A 19,224-nucleotide genomic window follows, 5' to 3' on the forward strand; every position below is an offset into this window, starting at 1 on the left:
GGGCATACTTCCAAGTTGTTCTCAAGAATGGTTGGACCAGTTAACAGTTCCACCAACAATGCATTTGTGTTCCAATTTTCCCACATCTTCTCCAGCATTTGTCATTTTCCTGTTTTGTCACAATCTGATAGGTGTGTTGTGGTATCTCAAAGTTGTTTTGATTTACATTTCTCTAATCAGTGGTGATTTAGAGCACTTTTTTATATAACTATAGATAACAACTTTAATTTCTTCCTCTGAAAACTACTTGTTAATATCCTTTGACCATTTATCAATTGGGAATGACTTGTATTCTTATAAATTATTGTTCAGTCATTTCAGTTGTATCCAACTCTTCATGACCCTTTTTAGGGTTTTCATGACAGATACTGGAGTGGTCTGCCATTTCCTTCTCCAGCTCATTTTGCAGATGAAGAAACTGAAACCAAAAGGGTTAAGAGACTTGCCCAGGGTCTCAGAGTTAATAACTGTTTGAAACCAGATTTGAACTTGGGAAGATAAGTTTTCCTGACTCCAGACCCAGTGCTCTAGCCTCTATTTCCCTCCCATTCTCATATCTGACCTGTGGTCAGGTCATGTTATTTTTCCCTTCCAAACATCTTTCATATATGTTTTCTTTTCTCCTCTGACACTGCCACCATCCTGGTGCAGGCCCTCAACTCTTCACATTTGGACTATTGCAATAGCCTTATGATTATTCTTTCTGCCTCAAGTGTCTCCTTACTCCAGGTCCTCATTATTTAGATATAAAGTGTTCTTCCTGAAGCACAGATCTGACCATGTCACTTCCCACCCCAACAATATACTTCAGTGTTTCCCTGTTATCTCCAGGTTCAAATATAAAATTTTCTTTTTGACTTTTAAAGTCTTTTATAAACAGGCCACGCCTGCTTTTCTAGTCTTTTACAATTTACTTTCGTCCATGTGCTCTACAATCCAGTGACACTCACTTGATTTTCCTTGCACAAGACTTCATCTCCCAAATCTGGTCAATTTCACTGATTGTTCTCTATGCCTGGAACCTCATCATCCTTTTCCCTGTCTCCTGGATTCCTTAAAGTTTTAGCTAAAATCCCATCTTCTGCAAGTAGTCTTTCCCAGTCTCCCTTAAAGCTAGTGTCTGCCCCCTGACATCATGTCCAGTTTTTCCTGTATATATCTTGTTTGTACACAGTTGTTTTCATGTTGTCTCTCCCATTAGATTGTAAGCTTCTTGATGGCAGGGACTGTCTTTTTATTTCTTTTTTGTATTCCCAGTGCCTGACTCATAGTTATGGTTGTGGTTGTGTGGTTTGTACTTAGTTCTCCAAGAGAATCATGACATCAGGAAGATGATGATACGACTTTTAATTGACTTGGATTTAAGTGAGGGAGGTCTTTGCAAAATCACCAGCCTTACTTCCTCCTCTAGAGCCATATGGTTTCAGTGGATGACTGGAGATGGCCCAGGATGCAGTGGGAAACCTCGGCCTTTTTACACTAAGGTCTTTCCAAGGTCTCACTTCCAGTGAATTAGGGTTCTCGTTCAGTGAAAAGGCCTATTTAAGAAGGGAGTCAAGGGTTGGAACCCTTTAATAATAAAATAAAAAAATCAAACTGGGAGGGGAAGACCCCCAGGGTTGCTGGCCAAAAGAGAAACACTTACTTTTAACATTCACTTTGAGCATGACAGTAGGTGCTTAGAAAATGTTTATTTATTGATTGAATGCTTGTTTTTGCTTTTCTTTGTGTCGCCTTCTCTTCAAACTGCACTGACACATAATAGGTGCTTAATTAATGCGTGTTGACTTGACTTCCCATTTAGAAACTTGCTCAGGTCATCCTTCATGGCAGTAGTGAACAATGTTTTATGCCTTGTTTGATGATAATAATCAGAGGGCCATTAACAGAATTATCTCTGCAGTAGCATTTATCAAGGAATTTTGTGTCATCCTAATGTATGCTTGAGAGATTTCTTTTTGAAGGAGAGCATTTTTAGGTTGTATTTTGCTCTTTCAAGCAAGTGTTTTTGTTTTGTTTTTTTAAATCAAGAAACAGTAAACACAAATGCAGGCCTTTGTATACTCTGGAAGCCCAGGGAAGTGGATTCTGCTGGAATTGGAGGCAGTAAGACTTAGGATCAGATCCTGGCTCTGAAAGCTTAGAAATGGGTGACCCTGGAAAGTCCCTATACTTTCTTGAACCTCAGTTTTCTTCTTTGTAAAATGAATATAATAATTACCTGGAACCCCTGCTCCCTGGGCCTGGTGTTAAATGAGGGAATGTGTGTAAAGTGCCGGGTGGGCTACAAAGCACCGTCCAAATGCCATTTGTTAGGATGATGGTGACTGTAAAGATGTGACAGGCTATAACAGGTCATAAATCCAGATGTTTGGAAGCTATCTCTCAGAGGCCTGACGGGAGGAGACATTTCTTCGCATGTCACTTTACGGTGCCCTACAGAGCCATTCTCAGCCTCCTAGGCCTTTCCACTCTTGTTTTTAGACTACATCATAAAACCTCATGTCAGTATGGCTTGGGTCTGAGCCTTCTTCCCAGCTGTTGTGTAGCAGTTAACCCCAGCTTATGGGTCTGAATTTATTTCTAAAGGAACATCCTTTCAGGCAGTAGTCCATGTTTAACTTGGGTTCTCCATTTGAAACCTGAAACCTTGGTTTCCTACAGCACCACATTGGACCATTGGGGATCCTGTTCTTTTTCCAAATTCCCTGTTGATGTGAAGAGAAGCAGCCAGATTAATGAATGAGTAAATGAATGAATGGAAAAAAAACTTTTAAGTGCTTACTGCATTCCAGGCACAGTGCTAGGCCTGGGTATAGAAATACAAAAATGAGGCTTTCCATGTCTTCAGGGAGCTTACATTGCACATAGAAGGGGGCAGTGCATATAGGGGACTGGTGGCCTATATTTTCATTAAAAAATGTTTAGTTTCTATAAAATCCTTTATTTAAATAGCATCAGTTCTCCATCATGAAGAATGACCAGGAAGGTTTCAAAGTGTGGACCAAATAACTGGAAAGTGACAGCAGGCTGTACAACTTCATTAAAAAAAAAAAGTAACTTATTTTTTTGTTATATTTTAAGTTCTAAACTGTCTCCCTCCCTCCCCCCCACACACTAGAGAAGGCCACCATTTGACACACACACAGACACATGCACACATGTACATATATGTATATATACATGCATATATCCATGAGTAGATACATACACACTCTGCACACTTCTGTTGATGAGTTCTCTCTCTCTCTGGAGATGGATAGCATCTTCCCTCATCAGCACTTTGTAGTTGATCACAACTTCATTTTAAAGTGAGTTATGTACTAGTATGGCAAATTTCTCCATCCTACCTCTATAGAAATAAAAGTGGCAGTATCTCCTAATTTCCAGCTCACAACTGGATGCAGACTGAGCTGTGGAGCTGGTCAAGTTAGCAGAGTGAAATGCCCTGATGTGCAAAGAAATAGAAAGAGATAATGGAAAACTTTGAGTTGTCAGAGCCAGGATCTGAACCTAGGTCTTACTGCCTCCAAGTCCAACAGAATCTACTACTCTGGGCTCTGGAGTATTGACCCATCAGCATGGGATGGAGCGGCCCAAGGACAAATCTCAGTTTTGCTGGAGCTCCTTGAGAGGTGCCTGTGCTGTGAAGTAAGTTGCTCCAGGATAGGAGGGGACAGGGAGTGCCAAACCCCAGAATGCCAGAGCCTTCACCGGAATAGCGCATCACCATAGTCATAGCCACAGCGTTTGTAGTAAAGGAAACCTTATAGGTATACAGAGGACCAGCCTTGTAGTCAGGAAGACATGTTTTCAAGTCCTGGCTATGCCGCATACTCACTCTGTGACGCTGGACAAGACACTAAATCTCTTTGTGCCCAAGGTGACTTTCCATGTAAATTACAGATGATTTCTAGGACTGCTTTGGTACAGGGAGATTGTTGTTCACTCGTTTGTCTGATCTGCTTGGCACAGACACTGGAGTGGTCTACCATTTCCTTCTCCGGCTCATTTTACAGATGAGGAAACTGACAGCTAGGAAATATCTGAGGCCAGATTTGAACTCATAAAGTTGAGAGACCCAGAACTCTACCCACTGTGCCACCTAACTGACCTGAGCAGGGAATTTATACACTGGGAATTCTCTGTATCATTGTAATCATAGATCAAGGGAGAGGGAGCTTAAAGTTTTCAGTGTTTTTTAAAATATTATTTCTTCCACAATTCCACAGCAGCCTTGGGAGGTATGTGCTACAAAGTATCATTATCACCGTTTTACAGACACTGAGTCTTGGAGAGGTTCAGTGAATTGCTCATGGTCACATAGCAAGTTAAATATCAAAGGTGATACGTGAACTGCCACTTCCGTATATCAGACTGGCTCTAAGTGGTGGTTAAGTCTTGCTGCGCCCTTAGGATGTGTAAACTTGTGACATTCTCTCTCACTGTAATGCCTGTTCAGTTACACTTGGCTTTTCTGGGTATCTATCAGGTTTCAAGGCAGTGTATTTTTAGTGGGAGCAGTGGAATACCTATTTGACTCTATTTAATGGGGTCCCCAGGCTTCTGCTGCAGTATATTAACTGTCCTAAGCTATGGCATGCAGAGGAAATGAGGGGAATGTATCAGGTTGCTTTAGTCTGGACCAGGACAAGGGCATAATGCCAGTTAAATCTGATTTATCCCGTGGGGCCCCAACCTGGCATGGGGATCACTGCTGACTCTGGGAAATTCTACTGCACCAATATATTCACCTTTACACTCACACACACATATACACACACAGAGTTATGCCTTTGGAAGATTAAGAGGTCCTGAGAGTCTTGGTTTTTTATTTTTAAAATTTTTTTAAAGTTTGAGATTAGAAAAATGTTTACTATAGACTAATACCCAATTGGGATCACGCTAATGCATTTTCATGAAGGCAAAAAAATACCCTTAATCCTAGGCATCAGGCATGGCCAGAGTAAGCCCAAATGTGGGCAGCAGCTCCTCTTTTTACTTCCAGCTAATCAGTAGTGTGAGTACTGGAGCAGCTTTGGGATGGGGAAGTGGAGAATGTTATGGATGGTTAAAGAAAAAGACCACATACTTTCCTTTCTTTCTGCTTGAACTGAGGATAAGTCTGGAACTTGGCCAAATAGGTACACTCTATTTTTGATTCAGAGAAAATGCAGTTAGGAATGCATGCACATCTTCTATATATAGAAGACATAGATATCCTGTCCCCTTACTCCTCTCTGATGCCACTAGAAATGTTAGGCATTTGCTTTGTCAGCCCTTGATCACAGCTTTCTTCTGCAGTTGTGTGAAACGAAAAACTCTTTTTCATGGCAAATTTGCTAAATGTATCTATCGGTCCTGCTCCCCTTTCTCTTCCCATCCCAGCCCATCCCCAATTGCATCCTGAACTATCTATTGATTGTGGCTTAAATGCGTGTGCTGTAAGGGTGAGGGCTGGGGAACCCTGGAGTGAAAATGCTCTAGGGAGGCTACAGGATGCTGTGGGTATTCAGGGCATTTTACATCAACAAACTGGCACTGCTGCTATGCAGGGTTAGTCATGATGCATGACGTTTCCTGAAGGCCATTGGATATGCTATAAGGGTCCAGGATTGGGAGTCCAGTTGGAAAGGAGGGCAGATAATCAGGCGTGGATCAGGCCAGTAAGGGTTCTTACCTGGATACATATTGAAGGTGAAGCTTCATCTTAGCCTAGAACAGCCATGTGGTTGGGGAATGGTTACTAAGTAGTTGAACCAGGTTCAGCTTCTAAGAGGTCAGCAGGAGGGGCCAGGCAACAAGTGGGTTGCCAGTAGATGGCCAGATTTCAGCACAGAGTAATCGGGTGCACAGATGGTCATGTTCACCCAAGCAGCACACTTTGGCTATGATCACTGATTCTAGGACAGAGGCTCGCTGTCACAGTATCTGGGTTCAGATGCTGGCTCTGATGCTTAACTTTCTTTATGACCTTGGGCAAGTCACTTTGAACTTTGTTTATATATTAAGTGATCTCTAGAGACTCATCCAGGTCTAAAGCCTGTGCTCTTGACCTTGGATTTCAGTGCCCTAATTAGTTTGTATGCCTTTCCAACTCAGTTATATAAACTCCTTGAGGGCAAGGATTGTCTTACAGGTCTGAACTCACTAATGAACCAGACTAATGAACATGCTAATGTTCAATAAATGCTTGTTGGTGGACAGCTTGAGTGGTCTGCTAATATGCTCAAGGCAGGCTATAGAATCTCTGTCCTCAAGAGATCAAAGAAAGAAGAAAAGACCCTATTTGTGCAGAAATATAGTATGGTACACCAGCATTTATGGTCTATAGCATGGTATATTTATAGTATAGTATAGAATGGGAAACCATCAATTGGGGAACAGTTGAACAAACTGGTATGAGAATGTGCTAAAGCACTTTGCTGTGGTTGAATTGTTTCAGCTGTGTCTGACTCTTTATGAACCCATTTGGGTTTTCTTGGCAAAGATACTAGTGTGATTTGCTATTTCATTCCCCAACTAATTTTTATGATAAGAAGATTGAGACAAACAGGGTTAAGTGACTTGCCTGGGGTCACTCAGTAAATGTTTGAGGACAGATTTGAATTTAGGAAGATGAATCTTCATGACTTCAGACCTGACACTCCATCCACTGCATCACCTTGCCACCCCTGATGGAATGCTATTGTGTAGTTAAAAAAATAGATATGAAGAGGACAGTTTCATATAAAACTGAAAACCTTGTGTGACAATGGGCCAAAGTGAGCAGAACTAAGGGAAAAATAAGCACAAAAGAGAACAGAAGGAAGGCCAGAAAGTAGCACAGATAATCAAGACAGTTTTGAAAGCTACAGGTTGAATTTATTACATGTTTAAAAAGAAAAGCAAATTGGACATACTCAAGCTCTACAGTTTTATGCATAATTCTCTTCTTCCCCCCCCCATTCTATGTATATAAGGTAATGCCCATTCTATTTAGTGTTTGTTTAGTTCAGAATAAAAAGAAATACATTATTAAAAAATTTAAACCGAAGACCTACAGCGTATTAGGTGAAATCTTTATGGGAACATATGAAATAACATGGACAAGAGTTTCACTTTGTTATCGGCTGGGCAAGATTGAAGCTGATCCCAGGGTAGTTTAAATCTCATAATAGAATGCAATGAAAAACCTTGTAGGTCACTGAATAGTTAACAAAAGGAGGTTTACTGAACCCTGGCAGAGAAGCCTTGTTCAGTGAGGACACCATATTGATTTAGCTGAGCATAGCTGTGTATACAGAAGAAATCAAAAGAGAGCAAACACAAGGTTGTTAAATAAGAGGTAATTTGTGGAGGGCAAACCTTAGCAGAGAAGGGGAATCTAGAGCTTTCAGGTAGAAGGAGGGGCTCGAACTGTCTTAAAGCAGAGATGCCAAACCCTCAGCCAGAAGGCTGCAGTTGGCCCCCAACAGCGAGTGCAGCCTGAACCTGATTAAGATGCAATTGGGAAATATTTAGCAAAAACAAATAAAAATACAATAAAACATGGATCATGTTAATATGTGGTTTTCAAAGCAAATATATGCCAGCAGGGATCCAGAAGTACAATTTAGTGACTCCCTTTTCTTTGTCTTAAAGGGAGTGATTCTGTGAGCTAGAGGTCATTGTTCATTTGTGTCTGATTCGTCGTGGTCCCATTTTGGGATTTTCTTGGTAAAAGTACTGAAGTTGTTTGCCATTTATTTCTCAATTCTATTTTATAGATGAAGAAACTGAGGCCAACGGATTTAAGTGACTTGCCCAGGATCAGACAGCTAGGACATGTATGAGGCCAGATTTGAACTCGGGAAGATGAGAAGTCTTCCCTAAATCCACGTCTAGTTCTTTTTCCATTACACCACCTAGCTGGAGGTCAGGAGGGGGTAGCTAATAACCCCGAAGTATCACGAGTAATCATTTCCCTATAACCACCCTATTCTTCCTTCCAGCTTCTAACCACTAAACAACCAGCCTGGGAAACAAAAGGCCCTGGTGTTATTTACATTCCTTTCCCCTTACCTCTGAATATAGGGGCATCTTCTCATTTAATTATTAATGTTCTAAATCAGATGTCACCCAAACTGTTAACCTCTGTCACTCCAAATGGAGTTGGGCTAATAACAACCAGAGAGTGGATTGATTTTCCTTCGGTCATCTACTAAGCACATGTGTCTGAGATCTCTTCTCCTCTGGGTGGTTCTCTGGATGCCCCATTAAAGTTAATGGGCATGAGTTGCCCCTGAATGGTCATAGAGAAAGGGCAGCTCTGACTCTTGCTGTTATTTACTTTGAGTCAAGCAGTTTACGAGGTCTTCATGAAGTCTCCAAGGAAGACTTATTATTTTTAAAACTAATTATTGTAAGTGCATCTTTGTTGCCCCTTCCCAGACAGGGGTCCTGTCAACAAATGCTTCCTGGTATGTCAGAAATAGCTTCCACAGTGGTACCTCAAAGCATCTGCTCCAAAGGGAGTCTTCTTTCTCTGCCCTATCACAGTCACTGGGTACCATTTGTGGTGACCGCCTTTACCCTTCTTGGTTCTGAGGTATGGTAGTACCTCACTCCCCTCATAGACCACAAGACTATCCTTACTTCCCTCCTTGACCCCAAAGGATAAAGGGTTCTGAGCCCTGGCATAGTGAGTAAAGACCAGGGAGATCTCTAGCCCTTGGGGGAGATGTCTAGCCATTGTGGTACTTGGTAAGTAAACTGTATGCAAGTATTAGCAAATGTGAAGAGATCTCTGATTTAGAGCTGGATAATCTAGTACAGTCTAACTCATTTTACAGATAAGGAAACTGAGGACTAGACAGGTGACTACCTATAATGTTAATGGGATATAAGATCTTCCCCACCCATTCATAGGCTTCATGTGGACCCCATTAAGGGAAGCTTTGCTTGGGGAAGGTTTGCTTGTAGGAAGGCTTTCACACCTTTTGCTGATTTCTAATTAGGCACTGAGTCAGGAGGGTTGTGATGCCTTCTGGTTCTGAGAAGTGTATATATACTCTGAGTTGGTATTTTGCTTTGGGGGCTCCCTTATGAGAAGGATCTTGTGATTTCCTGGTTGAGATTCTGAGTAACAATGTTCAGAGCTCCCTGACTGCTCAGATGTAAAGACTCTCTCCTTCCAGAGATGTATGTAAAGTATATAGTTGATTCAGGCAGTCAGAACCCTGTCTGTTGGTCTTTATTTCTATGCTTGTATTTTCTCTGAAGTTCAGGGTGCTGGCTTTTCCCCTGAACTAGTGAATGTAATTTAAAAAGATTGTTGACCCCTTAAACAGCTATCTTTCCTAGTAAAGCAGATCTAAGAACCTGTGACAGAAGCCATACTGGGAATGCCAGTGTGGTTGCAGCTACGCTACCTCAGTGACATAAAGAGCCAGGATTTAAACTGGGCTCCTCTGACTCCAAATCCAGCCCTCTTCTTATCACTACAGCAACATGGGGTGCCCTTCCATGATATGCAAATCAGCACTGTCAGTTTAGTTCCTAAAACAAGAAGCTAAGCACCCCTGATTTGGGAATTAAGAATTCTAAACCTGCCTGGGTGACCTTGAGAAGATCACTGGCTAGATTAATTTCTGGTCTCCATGCCTTTGCCATGGCTGTTCCACACTCTCATTCCAACACTCTCCCTCCTTGCCTGTGCCTCTTAGGATCAATCCCTGGCTTTCTTGAAGACTCACCTCAAACTGCACCTTCTACTTCAGGCTTCTAGTTTTCCTAGTGTCTTCCCTTCCAAGGCTGCCTTATATCTGCTCTGTATAGGCAGCTAGGTGACTTCGTGGATAGAGCACTGGCCCCAGAGTCAGGAAGATTTGAGTTCAAATTTGACCTTCCATACTTACTGTGTGACCTTTCCCACTATATGTCTTGTGTGTCCTGTTTGTGTTTTGTCCTTCCCATTAGAACGGGAGCTCCTTGAGGGCAAGACATTTTTTTCCTTTCCTTTTTCTTTGTAATCCCAGCAATGGTAAGAGCTTATAAACTTATTGATTAAGTTGGGTCTCAGTTTCTCCATCTGTAAAATCTTCTACAGTTTTGCTCTGCAAGTAAGTGTTTTCACCTTTACATAGGCACAGGTGATGGGGAGAATTTAGAATCAGTGCCCTCAGCTCTCAGTCTTGGGCTCAGGGTAACTTCAGCTGTCAGAAGCCTTGGGTTCTTCTCCTGTCCTTTAGCTATCACTTACTGTGGACCCTTCAGCAAGGTGAGCATCCCTATCTCAGCTGAATCTGACTTTCTTTCTGAGTCTGCTCTCGTTTCATTTGTGTGGTGGCATCTGGGCCCACCCCTGGCGATTGACCAGCTTTCCCTGGACCTGAATTGTAGGTGGAGGGAGCCTTTGGTCTACTCATCCACTGACTCTCTTGATTTGCAGAAACAATAGAAACTCCCTTTTTTTTTTTTCTTTTTGCTCTGTTAGGTTCATTTCTACCAAATGATGTCCCAGTTCTTAGGCATATAGGCAGAACCTTCTGAATTTGGGAACTGGAATAACTTCGAATCAGTGACAATGCAGAGAGGGCCTATGATGGTTTGCCTTTGTATTATCTGCGATGAAAGGACTTGCTAAGGGAATAAGGGACGAACTTTTAAAATTAGCTCTTATTTGTATACAGATGACAAATGGCTGGCCAGCTCTAACTATTGCCATCTAGTCATTAAAGCCAGGCTACAAGGTGTTTCTTCAAATACGTGAACCCGTGGACCTGCAGAATGAAGTGGTTTGGGATCTTTGCTGATTTGTCTACCTCTGCCTGTGATTCTGAAGCCTAGGAAGCTTCAATGAAAGGCCAAGCTTAATATGCAAATAACCTTAAAGAGATGACACATGTAAACTGGACTCATACTAACATAGAAATGATGATATACTGCCCTTTCTTGGGAACAATTTTTAAATAGTAGGAAGTAGAGAAAAAGGCATGGAGACCTTGAAGACCTAGAGCTAGATGTGGGGAAGGGGAAGGGGCCAGGAGGGGGGAGAGATGTCATAGGGGAGAAGGTAAAGCAAAGGAAGCCTAGAGACACTGAAGGCAAATTTCTCCAACTTCACAGTTCTTTGCCCAGGGCTGAGTGTACTCACTTGAAAATAGTGAAATGACATTTCTTTAAATATCTTCCTTGATTCAGAGTCTCTGCTAATCTAGACTAGCTTGCATGTGATCTCTCCTCCCTTGGAATCCTCATCTGCTTTGTTCCCCATCCTCCGCCCTTCCTTGCTTTGGCACTTAGCCAGTTATGCCCTTTCCCTAACTTAAAGCTGTTGGAGGCAGGAGACACATCCTTATCCATTTTTGTATCGTTCATAATTCAGTTCAACAGTCATTTATAAATTTGTTGTTGTCGTTTAGTCATATTCAGTCATGTCCTTATCTCTATGACCCCTTTTTGGGGTTTTCTTGGCAAAGATAACTGGCATTTCCTTCTCCAGCTCATTTTGCAAATGAAGAAGCTGATACAAGGTTAAGTGACTTGTCCAGGGTAACATGGTTAGTACGTATCTGAGGCCAGATTTGAACTCAGGAAGATGAGTCTTCCTGACTCCAGTTCTGGTATTCTGTTCACTGTGTCAGCTAGTTCCCCATTTATATTACCATGTGCAAGATTCTGAGGATTTCAAGGAAACCAAGAGTCCCAACCCTCAGAAACTCATAGACAGTTATTAGGAGAAATACAACAGACATGCAGATAAGCACAATTCAGTAGCTGGGCTTTACAAACCAGTCTAGAATGGAAGCTCTCTGCAGGCAGGGAGTGTGTCATTTTGGTCTTTGTCCCCCCAGTATCTGGCTTGTAGTTGGCACTTAGGCATTTGTCCAATAGAATTGATTAATAGGTACTTGGTGTTTGTTGAATGAGTAAGTGAAATGAATGACTTTGAGTTAGCAAATTGTTACTATGATAGACAAAATGTCTGCAGCTGTCGGAAAAATGTGTAGATCAAGTGTAAAATATTGAATGTTCATTACTCCATGATGATGGGGAACTTAATCTGCTTAGCAAATCTGTTTACTGTTCGATGTTGGGAATATGAAGTGCTAAACAGATGTTGTGGGAGGCAGTTTGATTAATAACCCCTCTTCTTTTGTTCCCCTTCATAGGACCCAAGATGGTACTCTCCCTCCTAGCAGAGTCAATGGTGAAAATGTTCTTTCTCTCCTTCCTTCTGCAAACCACACTCTCACTGAACCCTGACGATCCCAACGTGTGCAGTCATTGGGAGAGGTAATGGCCAACCTCCCCCAAACATGTTTTTTGGCTCCTGAGGGTGCCCTGCTCCCCTTTTGGGGTAAATCAGCAATCCACATCTATTTATTGAATACTCACTCTTGTGGGAGGCTCTGGGGGGGAATAAAAGGGAAGTATACAGCTTGGCTCTCTCTCTCAAAAAACTGACAGTTAAGTTAGGGAGTCATGGAATACCCATTAGAGAAGGGTACAAGTCAGCATAAAATTACATACTCAAAAGTGTGATTCAGATGATAGGGATGGGGAATTTCAGAACAGGTGGAGAATAAGACTGGTGGATTATCAGGGAAGGCTTTGTGGAGGAGGTGAGCCTTGAACTGGCTTTTGAAGAACAGATAGGCTTGGGAAATGTGGAGAAAAGTGGCTTATGGGTGGGACAAAGAAGAGATTTGTCTGACTGAAATAGGGAGACCTGTTGTAGGAATACCATCTAGGTTACTAATCGCTCAAACCTATGGCCCTTGGAAGTTTGCTATTATTGTTATTATTTTCTTATTCTTCTCATTATTACTAATAATAACACTTCATAATGTTCCTTTAAGGTATACAAAGTGCTTTTCTGTGAGGAAAGTAGTGCAAGAATTGTTAGCTCCATTTTATAGATGAGAAATGACGATTGCAAGAAATTAAAAAAAAAAACAAACAAACCACAGAACCTGTCCATGGTCAGTAACTAAGTCAGGACTTGACCTAAGGTCTTCTTGCCAAGGTCAACTCTCCTGCCTTTACACCATGTAGAGATGTACAAATAGGTGCTTGGTGACATCTGAACTTTCCTGTGAGCCACTGTAATTATTGCTCCACATACACATTCTGCTGGTACTTTAGTCTTTAGCAATGTTTAGACTTCTTAGATTTTGACAGTATTGTCCTTTTATCCCCAAAGTCATGGTTTTATTCTGGAACCAGTAAATATTAGGTGTTAGTCTTGGGAGGGGGCAGGGGGAATAACAAATATTTATACAGTGCTTTAAAGTTTGCAAAGCACTTTACATATATTATCTCATTTCAACCAATTTGGCAGCAAGCATTTATTAAGCACCTATTGTATGCCAGATACAAAAGTTTTTTTTTTTTAAGCAATTGGGGTTAAATGACTCACCCAGGGTCACACAGCTAGTTAGATGTCTGAATCCAAATTTGAACTTAGGTCTTTCTGACTTAGGGCCGGTGCTCTATCCACTGCACCACCTAGCTGTCCCACAGCTGAGTCTTACAATACAACCATATGAGGTGGGTAGGACAAGTGTTATGATCCCTCTTTTATGAATGAGGTTGCTGAAGCTCAGCTGGGTGACTTACCAGTGGTCATCCAGCTGGTAGCTATCAGGTGGCATTTGAACCCAAGCTTTCTTAACTCTAAGACTAGCCCTCTATCCACCATACCATGCTGCTTCAAAAAAGATGACAGGCTTTCTGTCAGTATTTTTATTTCTTGGTATGATTGTCATGATTTGTCAAACATTTCTTATGTGCTAACAGACCTAAATATTTGTCACAGCATGAAGCTATAAAGGTTTCACTTGTTCTAGGCAGTACCTTTATAGGTATTTGTTGCTAAGTTAAAAAGAAAGACACCGAGAGACACATAGACACATAGAGACAGAAATATGTACAGAGACACAGAGAAATAGACAAAGACAGACTTGGGACCTTTGATAATAGACAACTGCATGTTAACTTGTCTCCGTATGCAGAGTACTATCCAAATTCTAGAGAAAGGAAGTTTCCTGTCCTCAAAGGACTTACTAGCACTTCAGTGATCTTGTGTCAAAACATGAACTGGCATCTCCTCTTCTCACATATGACTTTGGGATATGGGGCTTCTTATAAGGGATGTCTAGCTATAGTATCCCTTTTGACTGAGGTCATTTGGGTATAAAATTAAGTCTCTTTTCAAAGTCAGGAAATCAAGAGACCTGGGTCTGCTCTTCATTCTGCCCCTTACAGATGAAATGAATTTTGGCAAGCCTTCCTTTCCTTATTTATGAAATGAGCAGTTCAGACTTCATGATCTCAGAGGTTCCTGCCAGTTCCAGCATCCTATGATGACTTTCCCACTCACCCCAAAAGTCAAATGGCAGAAGCTTCTGCTCTTAGACTGTTGAACAGTCAACCCCACTGTGGTTGCATGTAGAGCCCACTTGACCTGGAGACTTGGTGATTCTGATGAGAAGATGCTTGGAGGTGATGCCTGTCACAGTGACTGACATGTTGTTTTTCACTCATTTCAGTCAGGTCCAACTCCTCATGACCCCACTTGGGGCTTTCTTAGCAAAGACACTGGAGTGGTTTGCCACTTCCTTCTCCAGATCATTTGACAGATGAAGAAACTGAGGCAAACAAGGTTAAGTGACTTGCCCAGGTTCACACAACCAGTAAGTGTCTGAGGCTAGATTTGAACTCAGGAAGATGAGTCTTCCTAACTCCAGAGCAGGCACTCTGTCCACTGTGTCACCTAAGCACTTAATAAATGTTTATTAGAGTGACTTCCTCCTGCAAATAGGCTTAAAGATTAGTAAATTGAAATCAGGTGTCAGGTATAGTGGATAATGTCAGTCTTTGGAGTCAGGAAGATATGCATTTTTTACACAAAGTAGTTGTATGTGGCCATGGAACAAGTCAGTTATCCTGGCAGTACCCCCTACCCCCAAATAACCCCAACAAACCTGTCTTAAGTTATAAGCTACAATGAGTTGCTGATCTCTGTCAGTGAAGGGAGCTTCCAAATCAGTTCTCTACACTGCAGATCTCTCCTCTTTCCTCCTCCCCCTCTCCCTCCCAGCCCCCAGCAAAAATATTGCTTATATCCTGAGGATGTTTAGAGGAAATTACTTTATAAACTGTAATGTGCTATAGAAATGTGGGCTGCTATTATTAGTAATAGTAATAAATCAAGGAGAAACCTAAATTAAATCTCCAAATTGATGAGCTGTGCTGACTAGGACAATGCCATTACTTGGATGTTAGTAAGTCAAATAAATAAAATTAAAATGAGGGCCCTAGTGGAGGAATCATGCTGTAATAGAATAGCAGGGGTTTGTTACTGTCCATGTTTCATTGGCGCAGTAAGCCTTGTGAATTCATAGTCAGCCTCGTGAAGAATGCAGTCCCTGGAGTCCCTGAGCCCGTTGGGTAGCTGGGAGGGCAGGCAGGGGTATCCTAGGGACCTGCTGCACTCTTGGGAGTTGGCAGAGAAGCTCCTGCACGAGAGAGACAGTGCCTGGCCTCTCTCTTCAGATCTCTGCACCTTGGTAACGAGATAGCCCTCAAGCCCCTGCCCCCCACAAAGTGATGTCAGAGACGGTGTAAGAGCTTGGGCTGCCTTATCTCCTGTCCACACTAGCCTGCTCCTGCTTCACAGAGGCCAGTTATCTACTTTGGGGGTTTAGTCAATTCCACTTTCTTTTCTTCTTTGTCCCCTGCTCTTCTTCTTCCAAAGTAAACTCAAATACATATTTTATCGTCGTCATTAAACCATGAAGGGAATAAAAGCGTGCTTTTCCCTCTAAAAGAACCACTTCCACTGCAGTAGACACCTGAACCAAGCCTTTAGAGTTACTAAATCTTTGATTCAGAACAAAGGCAGCATGGGCTAGGGGAAAGAACACTGGAATGGGTATCAGAGACCTCGGTTCAAATCCTGGCCCTGCTAATTGTGTGATTTGACTGTGTGCAAGATTCTTCATCTGTGAGCTCCTTGAGAGAAAAGACTGGTTTTTGTCTGTTTTTTTCTTTCCACTGTTTAGTACAGTGCCCTAGTACGTGCTTAATGCATATTTGTGGACCGACTCTAAAATGAGGGAAATGGATTAGACAATCTACTATGTCAGAGAAAATCAGGATGGTAGCATAGTCCAAACCAAGTCTCAAGTGAAATGTTATTTCACCTTGATTTAGTCATCAGCTTAGATGAGAACTTTGGTGCATTTCCTGGCTCATTTCCTGAAATAACAAGTTAGTTCATTGATTCATTCATTTATTCATTAGTTTTCAATTACTTAAGCTTTGGTGCAGGGAAGAGAAAGTTGAGCTAAGAGAGAACACGTCCCCAATTTCTCTGGGTTACAAATCAGGTTTGAGGTTTCTCTGTTGGATTTGGTAACTTAGGTTCCCCCATCTTGGCTCTGCCTCTGTGGCTAGTAGACAGCTAACCTAAGTTTTAATGTGCACACACCCACCCACACCGTCCACGAAGTGGAAAGAGCCCTGGGTTTTTGGAGTTAGGAGTGCTTATCCTGACTTTGCTGTTTAATACTTGGGTGACCTTGAACAAGACATTTTCCCCCTCATTGAGACTCAGTTTCCTCATCTGTAAAATGAAGGAGTTGGATGTGAAAATCTCTGAGGTTCCTTCCAGCTTGAAATCCTCTGATTTTATGAACTGTGTGAAGGGCCTAATGCTGTCAGTCCTGGGACCCCACTTTAGTTCCTAATGTTTCCAGTGGCAGTCTGTTCTTGGCTCAGCTCCATTGCACATTACGTGAAGATTAAATCTGTGTAATTTAAAAAATACACACCCTAGCCCCTAGAGACCTCTTAGGGAGAATTCCCCAGTTGGATTAGTGCTCCTCAGTAATTATGCCCCTCCATCATAAAACACAGTGTAAAGACCTCCCTGGGCTGGTAAAGCCTGGCTCTGTTAAATTAATCTGGACCCTCATTAGCATTTTGATATACAAGCAACATTAACTACCCAGCCACAAAGCAGAGATACAATCCATACGCAGAACCTCTCTCCCTAACCTTCTCTCCTCTTTCTCATCCCTGCTGAGACAGCCGTGCATCCCTCATCTTTTGGGGTACCATTGGGGCTCAAAGTACATGAATCTGCGAGAGTGGGAGAAGAGTCCTGGCCTGTAGCAGGCTGTAGAAAGTTGGAATTTGTTGATGTGCCTGATTTCTCCTTCTAGAATGTAAACTTTTGGAGGGCAGGACTGTATTTGTAATTCTTTGTGTCTCCCACAATACCTGGCATAAGGCCTTCCTCACACATAGTATATACTAGCAAATGATAAGCCTTAATGAATGACTTCCATGATTCATTCAGGCAGGAAGCTCATATAAAATTTGGTTCTTCTCTGTACCCAGCACAGTGCTTTGTGCATACTATTTATTTGCACATAGTAGGTGTTTAATAATTTTTAAAAGTTGAAGTAATTGAAAATTAATGAATGGATAAATAAATGAATCAGTGAACTAACTTGTTATTTCAGGAAATGAGCCAGGCCAGTATCTCTAAGAGGGAGACGGAGCATATGTTCTTGGAATAGTCTGAAGGGGGACTATCTGGTTTTAGAGCTCCCCTTTCCTTGAGTCTGGGAGTACATGTTTGTGTGAGCAGGGAAGGATTGGCCTTGGCACATTCTGCAGTGTGATGAAGCCTCTCAGTTATAATCTGGCTAGCTCAAGGAGGGTTTGACAATCCTAAAAATGATCAGATCCCTCTGGGTGGTAATGTATATCTCTCTCCTCTGTCCCTTAGCTATGCTGTGACAGTCCAGGAATCCTATGCCCACCCTTTTGACCAGATCTACTATACAAGATGTACAGACATTCTCAACTGGTTCAAGTGTACCAGGCATCGGTGAGTACCATCCTTAGATGAAGAATTCTTTATAATCTACTGGGCATTTGTGACCTGACCTTGATCCTTAAGATTATCACATCACTCAGACAGAGAGGTGTCGGGTGTGGGGTGAGAATGAGGTCCCACAGGTGAAGAGGGTAGTATCAGGGAAGAATCCAGAGCTTGAGGAGGGATGAGATAATGAGGACAAGTTGTGACCTTGTTTTGTGAGTTTGGGTGGGCTCCTTACTTCTCTGGGGTTTCTTCCCCTATGGAATGGGGAATAATAATCGCTTCCTTACCACCTGTTTTGCAAAGCTGTGGTAAGGTTCAGTGAGATTTAAAAAAAAAATAGAGCAGGACTCTGAAAACTCTCAAAGGACTGAGCAGTTATCAGTTAATGCTATTCTTTAAGGGGCAAACAAGAGGCTTGAATTCCCCTAGCCAGTGAAGGTCAAGTTGGGAATCCATTTCGCAGAGATTTATGCAACCGCAACACCATCCTGAGTTCCTTTCCAGGGTGAATGTAGGCAATTAGTACTGGGAACACAATAGGTGAAAGGCATTGTGGTTAAGTGGTTAGGTCTTGCTTCTGTGGTAGCTAATTAATACATGGAACAATAATACCTTGATCCCTCAGAGAATCAATAAAAGGTGAAACACCTCTCCTGACAAAGAATCTTGAGGATTGGATGATGGGGGCCCTCCCTTAACCTCAGTAGTATCAGGGATAGAAGTATCAGGGACAGTTGCACATTTGAAGAGGAAGTTGTCTGTAGAGAATCAGGGATGTCTGATGGTACTTTGAGGCAATCCATCAGATTCTCTCGGACATTCTGAACCACCACAGGGAGCAGGAAGAGCGAATCCTCAGGCAGTTGCAGGGCCAAAGAGCAGGAAATTGTAGTTCTGAGTTTACAGGGAAGATCATGAGCTGACAGATTAATGGGAGACTTGGGCATAAAGAGAAAGGAATGTTCCATGGAAAAAGGGCCAAGGGTAGAGATCACTTCATAGTCAGAAAGACTTGGGTTCCTGACACCCACTGGCTGTGTGACCCCAGACAAGTCATTTAAACTCTCAGTGTTCAAACTGAAATATAAAAACTGTTCAAACTGAAATGTCAAACTGAAATAGAAACAGATCCCTTCCAGGAACATATTGGCTTAGAAAACTACAAATGAACACTGTCTCTGTTGTATTGTATTTTTATTTATTTTGTTGAACATTTCTCAATTCCATTTTAATATGGTTGAGGCCACCCTCTGTAGTTTTGTGGGTCCTTGCTGCCTTCCTGCTATGAGTCTGACCCCTTTCCTCTAGGAAGCCCTCAGACAAAAAATTGCAGAGAAGGGGCTAAATTGCATGGGCAG

The 19,224-nt window shown here is 42.1% G+C and overlaps 1 protein-coding gene across 1 annotated transcript in view; it reads left to right on the forward strand.

The window, feature by feature from the left end:
• The window catches only part of LOC138168710 (multiple epidermal growth factor-like domains protein 11), a 226,879-nt gene that overhangs the window by 146,814 nt on the left and 60,841 nt on the right, over window positions 1–19,224 (forward strand). The window contains exons 3-4 of the mRNA XM_069097594.1: window positions 12,135–12,258; window positions 17,768–17,869. Coding sequence (XP_068953695.1) covers window positions 12,143–12,258; window positions 17,768–17,869 — 218 coding nt within the window. The 5' untranslated portion in view covers window positions 12,135–12,142. The remainder of the gene's footprint in view (window positions 1–12,134; window positions 12,259–17,767; window positions 17,870–19,224) is intronic.

This window comes from Petaurus breviceps, unplaced genomic scaffold (assembly GCF_028583685.1).
Source record: "Petaurus breviceps papuanus isolate PSGF00001 unplaced genomic scaffold, PetGlider_PUasm1.0 37, whole genome shotgun sequence".
Lineage (NCBI taxonomy): Eukaryota > Metazoa > Chordata > Mammalia > Diprotodontia > Petauridae > Petaurus > Petaurus breviceps.